Here is a 21013-nt window from a genome sequence, read left to right on the forward strand (position 1 = left end):
TGTTTATTAGAAAGTTCACGTTTATTCAGAGTAAAATGTCACAGATTACAATAATATGAACAACTCATTCAGCTTCAGTGAACAGTGACGCGTCGACTCTTCCCTTTTACAGTTGTCCCACTGAGGCCTGCTGGGTAAAAACTGTTCCTCTAACTTTATGATGACATCACTTTTCCCATTTCACTGACTCCTCTTTTATTCACTATTCTAATGTTGGTAAAAAAAAAAGAAAAAAGAAGAAAATAAATGCTATAAATAGATCATATTCAACATCCCGTACAAAACAGATCAAGTATAAATATGTAAATATGACACAAACAGATGAACAGAGTGAGTTTGGGACATTAACAGTGATGAAAACTGCTGCTGAGATTATTTCTAATATCTACAGTATCTTACACATGTTATTCATCCTAATAATAATAATAACACATTATTTGTCCATAATAACATGTCATTTGTACGTAACAACATGCTATTTGTTCTTAATAAAGTTTGTTAAACGTTATTTGACACAGGTATATTTGCCGGTCTACTGCTGCCTCGTGTGGTCACTTTATGTCACAGAGTTAAATCTGAACGAAAGATTTTACACCAAAGGGACAAAATAAGACATTTAAAGTTAGTGATGGAGGCAGCAGTCTGTGTGCTGTGATGTTAAAATCACTGATTTTGTCTCTGGACTTTGGTGTGGGAGAGTGCTTCCTGTTTCCTGTTGGAAAAGTCTGTCTAGATTTAGATTTGATGAAGTCCACTTTTTTCCTTGCGTCCCCACTGGAAGCCATTTCTGTCAGTACCTCATAAAACCAAACCTCAAAAACCCGAAATATTCATCGATGCTGTGAAACGATTTCTTGGATAAGAGTGAAAATTGTGGGTATTGTTTTCAAAAGCCAAATTAAGTCTTTTTTACATCTAAACAGGAAATATGATTGAATGAATATCACGAGCTGTTACATAAACGTCGTCCTCGTTAACGTGAAGATCGACGGCTCTGCTGAAAGTCTACAAAGGCTTTCGTGAAAAGACACTTTGGATTATCCACTGATTAGAGGGCTTGTAATCTCCTGGAGATGATGTTTCCAGGAAGTTCCCTCCTCGTCCTCCTCGTCCTCCTCGTCCTCCTGACTCTGTTAGTCGTCCTCTGGTCTTCTGCTCCACATCACTTCCTGGAGAGAAGCTGGTTCTCCAGCTGCTCCAGACGAGCAGTCATTCCAGCCAGTGGACGTTTGATTAAGGAAAGATAAATCACAATTTATTGGTATTCTGTTCTGTTCTTCACAAATATCACAAATCCTGTGATAAGATGAGGCTAAGTTCATGTCGCCGGCTTCAGTCGCTCGAAATTCAGGCTTACAGCCACCTCATGTGATGACATTGCACATGTTATTCTCCTGTAATAACATGTTATTCATCCTTAATAATGTGTTATTTTCCCTTAATAACACGTTTTTGTTGTTACCACGTTATTTGCTCTTCACAACATGTTAATTATCATTTAAGTTTGAAAGGATATGTTTGTGTGTGAGCTGCTCCAGGCTGCTCATGGTCGCCTGCTGGAACTCCACCAGACTCTCACAGGCACACGGGTCCTTCACCTCGATCTCCCCCTGACTCTCCTCTGCACACACACACATCCATTTGTATACATAAACATACAGCGTGTTCATTCACATACAAAGATCATAATTCATCATGTGAAACAAAACAAACAGAGGCAGAGTTTAACATAAATAAATAAATACATTCTTAGAACACAGAGCTGTTGTTTTCCATGACTATGTTAAAACGTAAGATTGTGCCGTATAGAGCGTCTTATGTTTTTCAGCACAACCAATCTGACGAAGTTGCATTTTTTTTTTCACTTTCACCAACTACATAAACACACCTGAACAAAAAGTACCAGAAACATTTTTAAAATCAGTCAGTGTTCAAAGTTCACTTGACTCGCTTTTATTTTAGAAAAGAAAAACGTTCTAATTTTGTGACTTCTGCACAATTATTGCAACTTTATATTGCATATTAAAAATACAATGTGATATAAAATAAATTGTAACTTTCACACAACAACACATAAGAAGACAAAAAATGCATTTTATAAACCGTGAATATGTGACCTACAAACACACACACAGACGCCAGGATGTCCAGGATGTTCATCGAAGTTACGGATTAAAGTCAATAAACTCATCATCTTATCATATTTATGTTTGAAATGCATTAAATTTAATTTAAAATTCCAGTGTGGTATAAAAAAATCAAGAGCAAATTGGATTCAAATGTAAATGAATTGATGAATTTGTATAAAATATTTAAAATTCAGAATGAAGTAGGTCCTGTGTCCTAAAATCTGCTGCTGTCATGTGGTATTTTTATCACTAGATGGCGCCAAAATCACTGACCTACAAACCGGCTTCTCTTAGTTTGGCATCACAAAACATTTCTCCTTTCATTTCTGATGAAGACTTAATTTTGCTGATTTTAATACCTTCCTTTCTAATCTGGATTATAAAAGGTGCTGTGTCCATGATGATAATCTGCATATAAGCATGTTTATTGTCGTTGTACCTGGGCAGACGTTGAGCTTGAGGTTCTCTGCGATGTTGCTGATGGCCGTGAAGTCGGTGGTGTAGTAGAAATGTTTCTCCACGGGCTCTGACGCGATTTCACGGAGCTCGTCCTCCACGGCTTTCCCCACGCCCACAGCGTACATGGTGATACCTGCGCACGATCAAACACGCGTCAAACGTCATTCATAGCAGCGACAGATCCACAGACCCCCCCCCCCCCCCCCGAGTTTGTTTGAAACCTCTTACCGGCTTCTTTGGCCTGCTTGGCGTACTCGGTGATGTCGTCCTGCGACCGGCCGTCTGTGAAGACCAGTCCGATGCGGGGGATGTGGCGGTTGGCGGGTCTGGCGCCCTCTGCCTCTGAGAAACTGTACTCCAGCATGTGTTTCAGAGCCAGACCCGTCATGGTTCCCTTCTCCATGTAGTCCACCTGCACAAGGACGGACGAGAAGTTCAAACATGTTACTATTCATATAAAGATATGAATTAAGTGTTTATCACGGGACAGTTTCTGTTACACAGAGTTCCCACGCCGTGGTTGATTTTTCATGACCATGTAAAATAAAGTTTTTTCTCAAATGTAAACAGAGATCTTGACCTTCATGACGGCAGCTTTGATCTCCTCAGCAGAGTGGTACATGTTGAGAGGGAACTCTGTCCTGACCCGACTGGAGTACTGGACCAGACCGACCCTGGTGCCGTGAGCAGACACGTCCAGCGAGTCCACGACCTGAGAGACACAGGGACGAGGTGAGAGACAGGAGGTCGACGGTGATGTTCACACAGATAATCTGACAGAAACACGTTCCTCACCTGGTTGACAAACTGTTTGACCAGCTCAAAGTTCTGAGGGCGGACGCTCTTGGAGCCGTCGATCAGCAGAACCAGGTCGATGTTTGCAGATTTACAGGCTGAAGAAGAGAAGAAGTTGTGTTTACTTTATATAAATACATTTTAAATTAGCAGAAAAATATTAAAAAAAGAGAGAGATTTCTGCTGTCAGGGTTTTCTGGTTTCTGTTTACAGTTGTCATAGTAACACACTGCAAACTGCATCAGCACTACTAGAAATAAGCCAAATATTCCTCAATTATTTTAAAAACATTCTGCCAACGAGGTTAGGAAATGTTGCTTGGCTAAGTAGTTTTTATATATAGTCACTTTCAGACTGTCATTTTCAGTAAAATGAAGAAAAACAGGCAACTCCTTCACTTGAATAAGCTGTTTTTATAAAAAAAAAATGTATACCATAAATATAAATAGAATTTTACATTTGCATACACATCAATCAGAGATAGTAATTTTTACTTCTATATTTAATACACACACAAACCAAGAGCAGTTGGGATGTTAATGCAAACCATTGTTTTCCAAGAAGGTTAATTTTCTAGTAAAAAAACTTTTTTTTATTGATATTATTTTCTTTTTTGGCTGAGTTGGCTGAGTGGTTGTAGTGCTGTGACTGTAACAGCAGAGGGCAGTGTGGACTCACCGCCGCAGCTCTTGCCGTCCTCCTGCAGCGGTTGACTGTCCGGACAGACGCAGTAGTATGATCCAGGAGTGCTGACACACTGGTGCTCACAGCCGTGCTCCACGGTCTTACACAGGTCCATGTCTGCACAGACACAAGTCCACAACACGTCAACACACACACACACACACAGAGGACATTACATTGACTTACTCTAACCTTAACCATAACTACGACAGGACTAATCCTAACCCTGACCATAACCTCATCCTAACCATAATGTAATAATTTAAGCTGCATGATGTTTGTCCCCATAAGGAAGACAAGTCCCCATAACATGAGTGTGAAGACACACGCGGCTCATCAGTTGTGATCAATTACAAAATAATTGTTGGTTATTTTGTTGTATATTGTTGTTTATAAACATTAACTCAGTATGTTTGTCTGTGAGCAGCGTAACACAAAATGTAAAGGATGGATTTGAATGAGATTTTCTGTGTGTGTGTGTGTGTGTGTGTTTCACTGACTTGTGCAGGTCTTCTTGTCTTTGTTGAGTTTGAATCCTTTGTTGCAGTCACAGGTGAAGACGCCCGGTGCACTGATGCAGATCTGCTCACAGTCATGTTTCCCCTCAGCGCACAGGTCAATGGCTATAGAACACACACACACACACACACACACACACACACAACGGTACACTGAATATCACTGTGTATCTTTTTTCAGCCTCTTAAATGTGAATATTTTTATTTTCGGGGCAGAAAGAGAAGTTGTCTCTTCATCGTGTGTGTGTGTGTGTGTGTGTGTGTGTGTGTGTTGTCCACTAACGTGTGCATGTCTTCTTGTCCTCGTTCAGTGTGTGTCCATCGTTGCAGTCGCAGGTGAAGACGCCCGGTGAACTGACGCAGATCTGCTCACAGTCATGTTTCCCCTCAGCGCACAGGTCGATGGCTATCACACACACACACACACACACAGGGTTAGGGTTAGTTCTGGTGCTTTTCCACGACACAGTTCCAGCACGACTCGGTTCTAATGAATCAGACTGCGGCCACTGATTGTTCAGAGTCTGTCGTCACTGAAGAGTCACGAGCGCGACGCCCGACACAAGAATCAAAGCAAACAATGTCAGTTAAAAAGACTGAAAACATTTAGCAAAGGAAACGTCTATAATGTGAGTATTGAACAGAGGAGTCTGGTGTATGTAGAGACTGCGCTGCTGAAAGCCGCACATCGTGAGTTTGAATCCCAAGCCGTTCAGTGGTATTTCAGTTCAGTGACTGTGTCAGGAAGTACTGAACAATTCTGTGAACAAATCTTTTTAATCGTCTGATTCTAATGATTCAGTTACACTGAAAAACAACTGCTTTACGAGTCACTAGTTTGTGTCGCGTATAAAACCACGTCACGGCAGTGTCACGCAGCCGTTGCTATGACGACTCCGCCCACATTGAGGAGGAGCTATGAAGTCATGGAAAATGACGTGACTGATACCGTAGAGCCGAGTCGTGCTGGAACTGTGTAGTGGAAAAGCGGCATTAGGTTCTGCCTCATTAGGACCAGATTTTGGACTACTGGTCCTGACAAGGTCAGTGTTTATGCCCAAGAAATACACACACAGTGACTGTGTGTGTGTGTGAGTGTGTGTGTGTGTGTGTGTGTGTGTGAGTGTGTTCTGTCGACAGAAGCGATTTATCGTCTTTCCAGGTAAAAACTCTTTTCTGGGAAACAGTTTGGAAAGATTTATGTGTAATTGAGCTCCAAAGCATATTTTAATGATTAAAGCTGGAATTTGAAACAGAAACAAATATAAATCATTTTCTAAATCAATTATGTAAGGTTTGTGTTTTGTTTTTTAAGTAATTGTATTTTGGAAAAGAATTAGCTCAAATTCAGCCACATTTTGTTAACCTTTAAAATAAACACTGACTGGAAGAGTCTGTGATTTAACGTACGTCTCTTTTCTCTGTGATATTTTGGGTTAAATGGACGACACAGTTACACAGTGTTTTACTGGACATTTGAAGGTTTGTGTATTTTCTGCATCGAAAGGTTTGTAAATTGACTTCATTTCAGTGTGAAAAATGCTTTTAAATGTCATTTTTTTAGACTGAAATTGAGATTATGATATAATTTGTGACGTGTGAATGGTCATCATTTTTAATTGAATAACTATTATATATATATACTATTATTTATATATATATATATATCACTATTATATATACTATTATATATATATATATATATATATATATATATATATATTTGAGGCTATATATGATGACGATCTATAGAGTACGATGTGTATAAGTCAGCATCATATTTAATCCTAAATTGTAATTTCTTTCACACATTTTGGCTAAAAAAAAAAACCACCTTAGTAATCGCAGTCCTGCCTCTTGACTTATTCAAAAAATGTAAAGTTTCCATCGTGCTCATGTACTAGGACAAGATAAAAACAGTGTCATCGATTTACAACCGTATCAAACGTACCGACTGTGAGTGAAGCCTGTGAAAGAGAACAGTTTCACCTGTGGACCGGACCCATCATGACCCCGTCCACGTGTTCTTGGCCTCATACTCACCGCGGCAGGTCTTGCCGTCGTCCTGCAGCCTGTATCCGTGGTTACAGCGGCAGTGATAGCCGTTGAGCACACTCACACACTCGTGATCACAACTGTGGTTCCCAAACGAACAGTAGTCGATCACTGAGGGGGAGGCAAAGCAAGCGGAGGAGGCGTGAAAGAGCGGCGGCGTGTGACTGTGTCCATGTTCCTGCTGAGTGACCTCAGGTCAACCTTCAACTACAGCTACAGCACATGCATCATTTAATGATCTGTATTATAATTATTGTCATTTATTAATCGGCCGATTATTAAAAATCGTGCAATTTTGTTCTCGGAAACTTGATGTTGGAGCATTTGTGAAATTATTCTTTTTTATTTTTCCTAGTGTTTTTGAGCGATGCCCCAAACCTCGTGGATTAGTTGGACCTGGTGAAAACTTACATCTAAAGTGGTTTGGTGAATGGGCGTCAGAAATCGGAAGTGGGAGGGGCTAAAAACTGACCCCCAATAATAATATATACAATAACACATGATAAATGTTGCTAAGTCACTAAAACTGTATATATTGTAAATATTGATGAACTGCAGTGTACCGAGAGCTTTATGATATGATATTAATTGCTTTATCTCTCCTTTACAAAGTTTTTTCCCACAGGAAACAGAAGTTTGAGTAACTTGGTGAAGCACACCAGCTTCCATTGATAAAAGCACTGATTTAAGCTCACAGAGAACAGGAGTTGTTTACGCACTGCTGCCTCCAAAAGTACATTTGTGTTCCAGAGGAAATCCCAAATAAAAGATTTCAAACACATAAGTCACAAAATAAGACATTTGAACTTATTGATGGAGGCAGCAGTGGATCCATAACTCCTGAGTGCTGTGATGGCTAAATCGATGATTTTCTCCATGGGGTTTGGTGTGGAGGAATGAAACAGTTTCCTGTTGGAAAATGCTGCCAAAAATTAGAAGCAAAAATATTCAGAAAATATTGTAGACTTAAGCAAGTATAGATTTTATAAAGTGAGCATTTCATTAAGTTGCTTAGTTTTTTATAAAAGTTGAAGGTTTGAAGCTTTAAAGATATAAACGATAACAGGCAACATTAGATGAATGTTGGCGTGTTAATCCTTTTATTGTCTTTTTTAAAACAGCAGGAACGGGAACATGACACAGAGTCACACTGAGCGTCATGAAGAAGACAAGAAATCAGCAGCATGTCAGCATCAGAATCAGTGTTGTCGAAGCATGAAGCAAAATAAAGGCGAGAGATTCTGTTCATGATCCAGGAAAGTTTCCACAAGTCAGACAATGTGAACGTCTGTCAGTGTCATGTAATGTAATGATGTAATGTTCAGGAAAAACATGAATTAATATCAATATTTGAACAAAAATGATGTGGTTTGTGGCTTTATATTAATATTTTTCTGCGTGTGTGTGTGTGTGTGTGTGTCAGACTAACTTGAGCACGTCCTCTTGTCGTCGTTCAGCTTGTATCCTCTGTTACAGTCACAGGTGAAGGATCCTGGAGAGCTGATGCAGATCTGCTCACAGTTGTGTTTCCCCTCAGCACAAAGGTCGACGGCTGAAACACACGCAACAAAACCTTAAAGTCAGTCACCATTAGTAAATATAAAGTAAGTGTTTAGCATCTCAAACTAAACGTATTTATTTCTTTGTTACCTGCACATGTTTTGCCGTCGTCATTCAGAGTGTACCCCGGCAGACAGAGGCAGTGGTACGAGCCGGGCGAACTCTCGCAGATGTGATCGCAGCCGTGATCCGACACCAGACACAGATCCACACCTGCAGCAGACAAGAGCAGAGCAGCTTCACTCTGAGTGAACTGAGTAAGGACCTGACACACGTTTACATGAATGACCTTTTACATGAATGACCTTTTACATGAATGAGGATCCTAAGTCACAAGGAAAAAGAAAGGGTGAAGAAGTAAAGGAGGATTATTGGTGCATTCCACTTCTTTTACTGTTTATTGTACTTAATATTCTTATTTCACAGTAAATCAGTCTTTCACATACGTACTGTTCACATTAGATGTTGCTACGCTGATTGTTATCGACTGGTATTGCTAACAATTGTTACCGACACAGCGTGACGAGTTTTACCATTAAATTCTGGAGCTTCATCGCGTCACAAAATGTACAAAAGGATCCCACAGCTCAACTGAATGAATGAATGAATGAATGAATGATTGAATGAATGAATTTATTCCTCCCCGAGGGGGGGAAACACACATTTACAACAGCTCAGTTAAAGTGACAAGAGGTGCAGAAATGTGCAAGGGCATAATAAGTAAAAAGAAAAGAAAAACGTAAGATTATGGAAAATCTAGTTTTACGCCAAATGAAAAAATCGTGCTGAGATTCCATAAAATCAAAGTAATCCATCGGCGCCATGAAAGAAAAAAGACTTTATTTTGTCTCATAGGTTAAGGTGTTTTATGAGCTTCACTTTCTTCCGTCTCTATTTCGTCTGGCGTTTGGAAAACTGGGGGTTTGAGTTTTCACATTCACTCGTTAATCTCACAGGAAATAATGTCATGAAAATTAGAGCCGAGGAAAAAGCACAAGACAAATGCTTGTTGGACTCGGTAGAAGACGGAGCTGAAGCCGGGCCTTTTTCCAAAGATCCGGTTCTGTTTTGGAAGATTAAGTCATTAAAAAAGGTCGTACAGTGATACAGTGACTTTTTACAGACGTGAGATCATTTCATTTCCCCTGCAGTCTTACCACACAGCTTGTCCTGGAACTGCAGTCCAAACTGGTGAATGAGGTCGAAGGACTCCACCAGGAAGACGTGGTCTTCGAACGGCGGGGACGCCATGGCCCTCAGCGAAGCCATGTCGGCCCTGGCCACGCCCACGGCGTAGATCTCGATGCCTTTCTCTCTGGCGTCGGCCGCCACCTCCGCCACGCGGTCCTGAGGACGTCCGTCGGTCACGATCACGGCCACGTTGGGGACCTGAGGGGAAGAAAACCTCTGGATCAGAGCTGAGACGGGACGGGAGCACACTAAGATCACAGACAACAGTCTCTGTATTATTAAATTAAAGCTTTATTAGGTTATAACGTTACGTCACAAAGACATTAACATCATGTGTTTCCATATAAAAATGTTGATCTGTAGATAAGTTTCTGCCCAGAGTTTAACTAATTTAATCCCTGAATGCAGAATAAGAAACACACAAAGACTTTATTTAAATATTGAGGCCAGTGCTGAAGTGCCTTCAACCTGTATTCTCCTAAATGTCCACCAGGGGGGCGACTCTACTGGTTTGTATGGAAGAGAAATGAAGCTTAATTCTCACCTGAGTTAATGGTTTCTATCGAGTGTTTCAGAGCTCCTTCAACAGAACATGTTTTTCTAAAATACAGTACGTAAATATCCGATAAAACCCGGGAATGACAGCGAGGCTTGCGATATGTTGTTACAAATCTACATGTAATTACATGCTAATATCATATTGTGATTTACATATCGTGATAATATCGTATCGTGGTGTTTCCCACAGTCGAGACAAATCGCAGAAATACTGCAAAGCTCCAAGATATTTGAGCAAGCGTGAAATGTTTTGTGTGATTCTAACATCGTGAAAGCCAATCAGCTTGAGATTCTTGCCCAGGGCAGGAAGTCAGCAAGTTGTGCTTCCTGGTTCTGGTTCAAGGTCTCAAAATGTCTCTCACTCTGTTGGGCACACTCATGATTGTTCAGACCAATGATCTAGATGACGTATGCAGAACAACTTTGAAGTTTTCTTGGATTGTTGGCTATCGAGTAATGGCTTCTAACGACTTTTGCCCGGGGTAACTCCGTGGAGCAAGTCGCTTAAAATCCAAAAACTTTTAGACGTAGCTTCTCAGTCGTCATCGTCTGAAGCTTGCCTCTATAGCACCAGAGGAAAAACCTGTTTGTGATCGGTTCCCTTTCAGTAGATGTGTGTGCAGAGTTAAACTGGATTCACTGAGGCGAGGACAACCGGTCTTTGACATCACAGTGGTTGGACTTCTAACTGAATCAGCTGTTTTTATTCTCGGACACGTGCAGTACCTTGGGTCGGTCTCCTTCCTCTGCAGTGAACGCTAGATCCATCACGTATTTGATGGCGAGTCCCGTCATGGTTCCTTGAGCGAGGGGAACGATCTGGTTGATGTTCTTCACCATGGCCTCCAGTTTACTGTGCGTCTTCAGAGAGAACTCACTGCGAACCTGCAGGACAACCACATTTAACAAACCCAGACCAGACCAGACCAGACCAGACGGAAGATGATGACAACGTGTTTGGACCTGGATGAAGATCTGGTTACCTGGCTGGAGTACTGAACCACTCCCACTCTGGTGGCGTTGGGTCCAATATCCAGAGTGTCGAGGATGTCGATCATGAACTTCCTCATGGTCTCAAACTCGTGTGGCCTGACACTGCGGGAGCTGTCGATGAGGAAGACCAGATCCACGGGACCAGACTTACATTTCTGCTCCGAACCTGAGAAGAAGAAGAAGAGGAAGAAGAAACTTTACACAACAACTTTGACAGATAACATGACTTTAAAAAAAACACGTATACAATGTGCAGTGTGTTGATATAACAGCGAAAGGTTTTAATGCAGAGGTCTCAAACCTGCGTTATTCACCTAATGTCACATGATAAATATGATAAATTCTCTCCTGGTTCCCATCATATAGCAGCTGGACTGTCTCTGTGTCTTGAGCTCAGTTTTTATTGCGCCTGTTTTTGTCTTTACTTTATTTTCCCCTCTCGTTCTGAAGAAGCTTCTCACTGGTGTAACATCATCTGAGGTCTGAGCACACGATCCTGTGACTGATGAACATCCAGAACTTTCAGAGAAACTCGTGGGAGCGCAGCGTTTGGATTCTTGTGGATTTCATACGTATGGATTTCTCGTGGTTTTAATAAACGTGTGTGTTTCTGCGTCTGCACTCATGAATCATGTCCACCTTCAGCTGCAGACTAAAGAATCATCATCATCATCATCATCATCACATTAATGTCTTCATGTAAAGTCATGACTTTTTGGCTTAAACAGACAGAAAAGAATTTTGTTTGGCTAGAATTCTTAAAACTTTTAAACTGTAATGTTCATTAAAATGAGGAAAAACCTTTTCTTACTTAAGCTCAGTTTAAGGATTTATTCACACTTACAGTGTGTGAGGGTGAATTAAACACACACCATAGTAAACCCGGATTGTTTTATCTTGTTACTGGTAATTAAAGATTAAAGTACGCTGTTATATCTTATCAAGATAAAGTTGCACATTTTTTACTTATTTTTTATACATTTGTGACTTATTTTTCATTTTAGGCCAAAAAAAAATTTCCCCCCCAAATGTCATGTTTTTCCCTGTTTTTGTGCATTTTAAACAAATGTCGTCTGCGTGTTTTTCATTAAATTTCGATAAAAATAAGGCATCGTTTTCTCCCAAGTTTTTCTGTTGTTTGTTTATTGTTTGTTTATTGTTTGTTGATTGTTTGTTGATTGTTTGTTTTTCCTGCACAGACTGACCTGTTTGTGGTCTGGCGGCGGTGAAGACGACCAGGTAAATCAGCGCTGTGAGATGTTTCATCTTCATCATGATGATAATGAGGATGATGATGATGATGGAGCAGACGAGCTGGTCACGGCTGGACTTCACTGGAACTGGACTCAACTGTTGAAGGGGGAGGAGTTTGGAGAGACAAAGGTTTGGCAGAAGAAATATGATCAGATATTATTTTATTTGACAGTTTTTTTATCATGGTAAAATAACACATAATATTTATTTAGGTTTATATAAACGACAAGACTGAAAGATTTGTTTGTCACGTGTGCAGCAGTGAAAAGAAACTGTGACTGTGCAATAATAATAAAAATATAAGTGTAAATATGAAATATAAGAAGAGCTAATAAAGATATTTAAAGTATATGTTTATGTACTAGAACACTGCAGGATAAAGTGCACAGTCAATGCATAAATATAAAGTAACACTATAAAGTTTTTAATTTATGACTTTTTTCCCTCATAAAAAGCCCAAAAAAAATTCAGATTTTTAATGATTTAATGAGAATTATTTTTAATGATTTAATGAGAATAATTTTTAATGATTTAATGAGAATAATTTCCTGAAAACAAAACTGCCTCAGAAGCTTCTGTTTCCCATTTTTGAGAGTTTGATTTAAAGCAAACACATCCCAGTTTTACTTTATCCAGTTACATTTATTTATAAAGCACACACATGTTTAAGTTACATGTGGTGACCAAGTCCACTGTGTCTGTGACCTCTCACCTTTTTTAAAATCAAGTCAGATTTGAAAATCCTCCAGTGTTGGACAGACTTTGCCTGATCAATTGTGTGTGTGTGTGTGTGTGTGTTCGTGTTGTGATGCTCGTGTGTGTGTGTGTGTGTTGTGATGCTTGTGCGTGTGTGTGTGTGTTGTGATGCTTGTGTGTGTGTGTGTGTGTGTTGTGATGCTCGTGTGTGTGTGTGTGTGTGTGTGTGTGTGTGTGTGTGTTGTTATGCTTGTGTGTGTGTGTGTGTGTGTTGTGATGCTCGTGTGTGTGTGTGTGTGTGTGTGTGTGTGTGTGTTACATTCCAGTCTTGCCCCCGTTGTAAAACCTCCAGACTCCAAAACACCTGGATCAGGTGCAGAGTTGGTGTAAATAGAAGTCTGTGGAGTGTGTCATCGCTCTCACAGCAGCAGGTAACCATGAGCTCTGTGACTGAGCTTTATCACCACGTTAATTCAAACAGACACTTTAAGACACGCCTCTCTTTGTCCAGAGTCGTCGTCGTCGTCTTCTTCTTCATCTCTGGCTCACGGACAGAGTGATGAGTCATCACATGAGGCCCGAGCACAAAGAGTCTTTTCTATGTGTGTTTGTCTCTGCTTGTCTCGTTGTCTCTCTGTCTGTCTGTCTCATTGTCTCTCTGTCTGTCTGTCTGTCTGTCTGTCTCTGGGCTCGTCGCCCACGTCCTCTCTCATCAGAATCTCGGCCAGACGTTTATTCATGCTCTTACTCTTTACACAGCAGATAATGACAATGTGGGGAATTAGCGTCCACATAATCATGGAAACACTGACCTCTTTCACACTACAATTAACAACCATTCACACTGTCAGTGGACATCATATTCAAGGACTTTCCAGGACCAATCCCCTCAAATTCAAGGACTAAATGTGACAACTTGTAAGAGCTTGTCTTCGTCCATTGGCGTCCACTTTTATTGATTTGCATGTGGGATCTTGGTCAAAGTCAGTCTTTGTGAGACAAATGAGGCTTTTCAGTCGAGCCGTGCTGGAACTCTACGACATCCTACAAATGTTTACCACTTTATTTCATCATCAGACAAACTCTTCTGACAGGGAACAGAAGTTTTTGTCGCTTTGGAGACTCACTCACTCTCCCTGCACCAAAGTCCATAGAGAAAATCAGTGATTTTACATCACAGCACACAGGAACTGTTGATCCACTGCTGCTGACAGCAGTAAAGTTCAAATGTCTGATTTTGTGACTTCAGTGTTTGAAAAACCTAATTTTGATTCACCCCAGTGACGCAAACTGACCACACGGGGCAGCAGAGGACCAGCAGCTCCAGTGTATCGCTGACCTAAAATCACTGATTTTCTCTATGGACTTTGGTGCAGGGAGAGTGAGCAGGTTTACAAATATCAGTTTCCACTCAGAAGAAGATGTTTAATGACAACAAAACTGATGCTATTCTTAAGACATCATAGACTTAAGATTTGACATGTTTTGTGAGACCACTATGACCCTGACTATGACCCTGACTATGACCCTGACTATGACCTGTAGCCACCTAAATCCAAGCGTTTAATGCTTTAATGATATAAAAGAACTAATCACACCTAAATATATATATATATATATATGTATATATATATATATATATATATATATGTATACTCCGAAATAGACTTTAGAGTTTTTCTTGTCCAGAATGTATTTCAAAATGAAAGTCTTCTTTTTTTAGTTTAGTCCTTAAAAGTTAAGTAAACATTGTTTTTTTAAAGGGTTTTCCCTGAAAAAGGACACTGCTGCTGTGTCACATTATAATATATATAGTATATAAATACATACACATAGTAACATAGTATACACAGTACAGTAGGCATATAGTAACGTATGAAATGAAAACACAGCGACGCACAGAAGAGACTTTTCATATCAGTTCATTTCAGGCTGGTCTCAGTCCAGGTTTTATGACATTAAACTGACGTGTGTGTGTGTGAGTGTGTGTGAGTGAGAGTGTGTGTGCTTGTGTGTGTGTGTGTGTGTGTGTGTGTGTGTGCGTGTGTGCGTGTGTGTGCATGCGTGTGCGTGCGTGTGTGTGGGACAAAGCCCCCTCAGTATAACTCTCCCAGTAACCGACACCCCCTTTCCTGAGCAACAATCTACTACGACACACACTCTCTCACACACACACACACACACACACACACACACTCACGCACACACACACACACGTGTTCTATATTTACCCACACAGAGGATCATTGAGCTCAGACGTGATATTTTCTCGTTAAACGCTTCATTGACGTCTGCTCACTGAGTTTCTTTCTCCGTTTGGTTTTTAAAAATAGAAACTGTTTCGTTCCATTAAACCTTTAATATAAAAAACCCACGTCTGCTCTCCTGAAGTTCACGTGGTATTTATACAATTACGTTATCGTGTGTAAACGCTGCATGAAATCATTATAATTATAGTATGTAATTAACCCACTGACCTGGTTATTTCACTCTAATCTGGATGACAATGAAAAGTAAAACCAGGAGACGGTGACGAGCCACAGACGCGTTCACAGACACGTGAGACAAAGAGCAGCAGCTGTGGACGACGTTGGCACAGACGAGACATTTACCAACAAATTAAACTGTTTCTTTTAAAGAAAAGTTTAGTTCAAGCTAAAAAAAACAAAACCCCACAGTTTCCTTCTGCTTCAGTTTGTTAAAGCAGCAGAGTTTCAGACTTTTAAATAAGATCAAAGAAAAATAAGCTTTAAAAGTTTCTGAACCAACAAAACAAATATGTTTATTTTACTGTTGGAGAACATGAGAAAATCAAAGTGTCAACTATTTTAATTACTGATTATTCAGTTTGATCAGTAATGAAAATTATTCTTAGTTATATAGAAATAGAAAAAGCAACAATGTAGGAAAATAGAACTGAATTGTAAAAAGTTTGTGATGTGTTTTAAAAATATTACGGATGGAACAATGACTCTGCTGCCCATAAAACATGACTCAGCTAAAATGCTGTTGCTTACAATCTGTTTCTACAGTGAAGAATGTGATATAGAGAATATTCTTGGATGGATTTAACATTTTTATCTTTCCAGAATCGGACCCAGCGATTTTGATCCGTATCGCAATAAATCACGAAACCGATACTGAGTAGCAAGAGACGCCATGATACGATTATTATCACGATATTTACATCAAAATACGATATTATCACAATATTTAAGTCACTTTTCGATATCATCACAATATCTACTTTACGATACGATATTATCACGATATTTACATCCGATATATTATCACGATATTTACGATATATGTGCACATATATGCATATATACGTAGTACAGTAAGTTTTATAAGTTTATTAAACAAACAGAAGTGGAACATAATTGTCTCAGTTCAGGTTATGGGGGATGATAAGTTTATGTACAGTTACACAGTTACAGTAAAGTCTTAGAGAGTTTTTTTAAAAACAGACTAAAAGGAAACTAACCTTCAACTTCGACATTATATTTAGTTAATTTATCACTCGTAGATGTAACTGGTAAATCTTTATTATTTAATGATTTAAAAAGTGTAATATTTCTCCCTGAGAGGAAGTTCTCACTCCCCTCACTCCCTCATCCCATCCATCAACTTAAACTGCCGTACATATGGGCTTCCTGTCAGTGCTGCCCCCTAGGGAGCAGGACATGTTAATGCATGCTCCAGATTTCCTCTGCACACTCACTCACATGTTCTCCAGTGACTTCAGTGTTTTTCTCTCTGTGTGTGTCAGTCGCTTTAGGTGAGAGGTCAAAGGTCACCGCGGGGTTCAAATGCTTTTGAAATATTGTTCAGTTCACATTTGTGATTTATTATTTACTCGTGACAATTTAAAAAAAATGTTAACTTTATATTGTTTATATTGTTTATATTGTTACTAATCTGATTCAAATTGATTTACTGAGTCAGATAGAACCAGCAAGCTAGCAGCGAGAGCGCTAACTAGCACTATGCACTAGCATAGATTAGAAAGATAGATTCTAGCTTGGTGGCTCGCAAGCTAACTAGCACTTTAACTAGATAGATAGATAGATAGATAGATAGATAGATAGGATTTTTCAAGTGTCTGAAACACACTGATGTTTTTTACACTCATGGAAAAATACACTTGTTTAAGATAAACTGAATCAAGTCTGTGTTTGTGTAAAAACATCACTGCGGCTGTTTGTGTTGTTTTAGTCGCGACTGATAGAAAACACAGACGACGTTAGCGAGTCCTGCTGTTTGTTTTCATCACATCCTGATGTTTTTAGCAGCTCAAGTCTCTGACGGTGTACAAACACAGAGGTCAGAGGTCGGACACATCAGCCTGTAACGTACACACAAAGACGCTAAAAACAAAAAAAACCTGCAGCTAAACGTCTGAAATCACAGGGTTTGATGTTAGTTTGAGTAGATTTTTAGGTTTTAGTTTTTTACACTGAGATAAAAACAAAGTGTGACAGAAAAATAAAAGAGTTTCATTTGTTTGCTAAAGAGAAATGAGCAGGAGTGTGTGAGAAACCTGCCGCCCGGCAACAGGTGATTATCTCCTTATACACACACACACACACACACACACACACACACACACCAAGACCTGTGGTCAGATAAGAGATCCGGGAAAACACACACACACACACACACTTAAATAAGTGTCTTTGACTGTACACTGCAGAGGAGACTCACTTCTCTGTGGTTAAACTTGTCTTTTCCAGTGGATTTAAGTGACGATGGTGAACGTGTGCGTGAGACCTAACGTTCATCACTGCAGCGCATGAACGTGTGAACTGAGCGTGATCATGAGTGAAGCAGAATGAGAAGAACGACGCCGGGACGATCGTGATTTTCAGGTGAGACTGAGCTGAAGTCTGAAGTTCAGACAACAAAACCATTTTCAGGTCACTGACGGGTTTTAAAGTCGCAGTTTAATCAGGTTGTAGAATTTTTAGGGTCAGTGTTCGTGTTTGAGTTATTATAGAAACAGTCACTGTCACACAGGAACTGAGGTTTCCTTAATCCACAATATGTTAGCCAACTTTTCCATTAAACAGTTCTAGCACGACTCGACTCTAGACAAACACACAAACTAGTGACAATAGACAATAAACAATAGTTTTCAGTGTAACTGAATCATTAGAATCAGTTGATTAAAAAGATTTGTTCACAGAATCATTTCCTGCATGACCGGATCACAGACTCAGTCACTGAACTGAAATAGCACTGAACGTTGGGTTGTGATTCGACTGCTGTCAGCAGTGCTGTCCTTGAATAAATATTAAATAGTCTGTTAAAGTCAAGTATCATGTCATTGGCTGACTTTTCTTTTTGCCCAGATTTCTGAAGATCAGTGCCGGCTTTAGGAAACCCTTCCTAGTCTGGTCCACGTCTAGTTTCCACCTCACACAGACGTTCTTATGCTCTGACTTTGAGTCTGTAACACGTCCAAACCCGCGATGCTTAGTTTTTTAAGTTCACTCAGATGATGATGTATGAACAGGTTCGGGAACGTCTTAATCTCAGCAGACCATCAAACTTCTGCAGGAAGCAGCGTGAGCTCACAGACGGTGCCGGACACTTGAAGACATCCTCACATTTGTAAATGACGTCTTCCGTGTGTCCATGTCACTGACAGGTCAACGCTGACGTTTGGACATGAACACGAGGAACCGCGCTTCCCTCCTGAAGTGACAGGCGCAGAGGCTCCGCCCATTCCCGTCATGGAGGAATCGGGCGTTGTGGAAAATGGAAACAAAGGTGAGCAGAGGATTCTGTCACAGTGTTTATACGCAATATTTTTGTATATCTTCATATTTGTACACGTTTAGTCCTCGGCTGTTGAATTTGAGAGCAAAAACGGCTTTTTGGGGTTTTTCAACTCAACGTACTTTTTGGATCGGGTTGTTTTCAGTCTGGTTGAACGAGGTCCAAACACAGTCAACAGTGACTTCACTGCAAGAATCTGAGAAAACAAAACATGGCTGACAGCACTGCAGGGACACGAGGAAGAAAAGTGACAAAAGACTCACTTAACAAACTCTACACCTGTTAAAGTCTTCGACATCTATCGCTAATATTTCCAACAGGAAACTGAAGTTTGCGTCACTTTGTCTCAAACACCAAATCCCATAGAGAAAATCATCGATTTTACATCACAGCACGCAGGAGCTGTTGATCCACTGCTGCCTCCATCAGAAAGTTAAATGTGTTATTTTTTCACTCAAATGTTTGAAACCCTCTTTTTCCCGTTAAGCTCAGTGACACAAACTCACCACACGAGGCAGCAGTGGACCAGCAGCTCTTGTGTCCCTGGGAGCTAAAATCAATGATTTTCTCTATGGGCTTTGGTGTGGGAGAGTGAGTGACTTGAAAACTTCAGTAAAGCAGTGAACATATTGTGGAGATAAAAATAGACTTAAGCAGGTGTAGAATTTATTCGGTAAGTCTATTTTCTCTAAACTTGAGTCACGCTGAAGAATCTGTAGATCTTCATCTGTTTACTTATTTCCGCCACATTCTAACGGTCATGTGACTCGTGACCCCTGATAACCATCCCACGACCTCCTGCCGGGGTCGCGACCCTGAGCTTGAGAGCTGGTGACATGTGACAGATATTTGACTCTCGTTGACGCATCCGTGTTTCTGCTGCTCACTTTGTCAAAGAGTCTCTGTTAAAGGTTCAGTTTGTGAAATTTAGCGACTTTTGTCCGTGAAGAAACAGCTCGGTGCTGCCCTCTGTCTTTCCTTCCTGGTAGTGATTATTTGGTGTTTTCCACCTTCTGACAGAAAAAGTTTGAAAAATTATCACAATCATCAATTTTATTCGTATTATTTTATATATTTTACTGACATTCTTGTTGTCAATTATCTCCATTTTGTTTTTACTCAAAAAAGTGCGTCTTATTTTATGTTTTTGTTCATCTGAGAGGTTGTGACATGGACAGAGATTGAAAATAGAATTAATAAAAGGAGATTTTTGTTTGAGTAAAATATTCTTTAAAAGCAGTGAAGAGGAGGAGGAGGAGGAGGAGGAGGAGGAGGCGGCTGCAGGTCTGTGCGGTTCCTCAGTGACTGTCAGTCTGGATTCACACTGAGATGAAAACAGATCCACACTGTGCTTCAGAGTTTGATGGAGACGATGCACGATGAAGACCATATGTTCACATAAACTGTGGCAGCAGGGTTTGTACAGGACAGAGGGAGGGAGCGGTGAGGCGGGCTCAGACTCTGCGGTCGGTCCTGATCCTGGTCCTGGTTCTGGTCCTGGTTCTGGTTTTGACTGACAGCTGGAGACCAGACTGAGATGAAGACACAGCACGTCTTGTTAGTTGCTGTGGATTAAATCCAGATGTTGACTCTGCTACTGTTCACAGTTTCACTGAGAGACGACTGTTTTACCGACTGTTGACCCGATCGCCCGCCCCCTCGCACGATCGCCCGCCCCCTCGCTCGATCGCCCGCCCCCTGGCTCGCTCCTGACTTCCTGTTTGACTGTGTGACTGATTCATTTTCTGTCCACACGACTCACTGTCCCTGACCTGGTGTCAGGTCCACAAACATTCACCCACTCACTTCAGATCAAACTAATTGAATAACACAGTGAAGTATGTGCTGTGGCCCCCTAGTGGTCTGTACAGGACCTGCAGATACAGGTCACGAAAATACATAAATAGAAATGATTTCAAATTTCAGTTTTGTAACTAAGCTTAAGGCTATTTGTCAGTGGCAATAACTTAATTATATTAGTTAAATAGTGATTTAGTTATAATAACTTACACTTTTCCAAAGGCAATTAACTGGCTAGATTTTTTCATAGTACAATTAACTTAATATTTGAATCTTGATTCTGTCTGTGTATTAAATAAAGTGTATATGATTTAAGGTTTTGTTGGGCCACAGAAGATTTTTCGTGCTAAACTGTAGTTACTCACTTTCTTAGAGTTAATTTACTATTTAATTTAATTCTCGGTAAATCAAAACTTTTTGTAGACATTTAGAACAAAAAGCTGAGCAGTGGCAGCAAAATCCAATCAGAACTTTATTTTTGAAAACTGCATGCTTTTAATTTAGTGTGGACAAACAGGAACTGAGACTTTTATTTTT

The 21013-nt window shown here is 40.2% G+C and overlaps 1 protein-coding gene and 1 long non-coding RNA gene across 3 annotated transcripts in view; one reads left to right on the forward strand and one right to left on the reverse strand.

The window, feature by feature from the left end:
- The window catches only part of matn4 (matrilin 4), a 23273-nt gene continuing 2260 nt past the window's right edge, over positions 1-21013 (reverse strand). The window contains exons 2-17 of one of the 2 annotated variants that reach the window (XM_058632313.1): positions 12148-12292; positions 10933-11108; positions 10676-10834; positions 9358-9589; positions 8291-8413; positions 8070-8192; positions 6629-6751; positions 4869-4991; positions 4568-4690; positions 4062-4184; positions 3384-3481; positions 3169-3300; positions 2817-3000; positions 2569-2721; positions 1517-1621; positions 1-1221 (exon numbers count right to left, since the gene is read on the reverse strand). In XM_058632313.1, the coding sequence (XP_058488296.1) occupies positions 1163-1221; positions 1517-1621; positions 2569-2721; positions 2817-3000; positions 3169-3300; positions 3384-3481; positions 4062-4184; positions 4568-4690; positions 4869-4991; positions 6629-6751; positions 8070-8192; positions 8291-8413; positions 9358-9589; positions 10676-10834; positions 10933-11108; positions 12148-12217 (2106 nt within the window). In that variant the 5' untranslated portion in view covers positions 12218-12292 and the 3' untranslated portion in view covers positions 1-1162. The remainder of the gene's footprint in view (positions 1222-1516; positions 1622-2568; positions 2722-2816; positions 3001-3168; positions 3301-3383; positions 3482-4061; positions 4185-4567; positions 4691-4868; positions 4992-6628; positions 6752-8069; positions 8193-8290; positions 8414-9357; positions 9590-10675; positions 10835-10932; positions 11109-12147; positions 12293-21013) is intronic. The other variant, XM_058632314.1, reaches the window with a different exon arrangement.
- The window catches only part of LOC131461229 (uncharacterized), a 5498-nt gene continuing 2036 nt past the window's right edge, over positions 17552-21013 (forward strand). The window contains exons 1-2 of the long non-coding RNA XR_009240457.1: positions 17552-17763; positions 18546-18667. This is a non-coding gene — a long non-coding RNA (uncharacterized LOC131461229). The remainder of the gene's footprint in view (positions 17764-18545; positions 18668-21013) is intronic.

The sequence above is a fragment of the Solea solea genome, chromosome 6, assembly GCF_958295425.1.
Source record: "Solea solea chromosome 6, fSolSol10.1, whole genome shotgun sequence".
Taxonomy (NCBI): Eukaryota; Metazoa; Chordata; class Actinopteri; order Pleuronectiformes; family Soleidae; genus Solea; species Solea solea.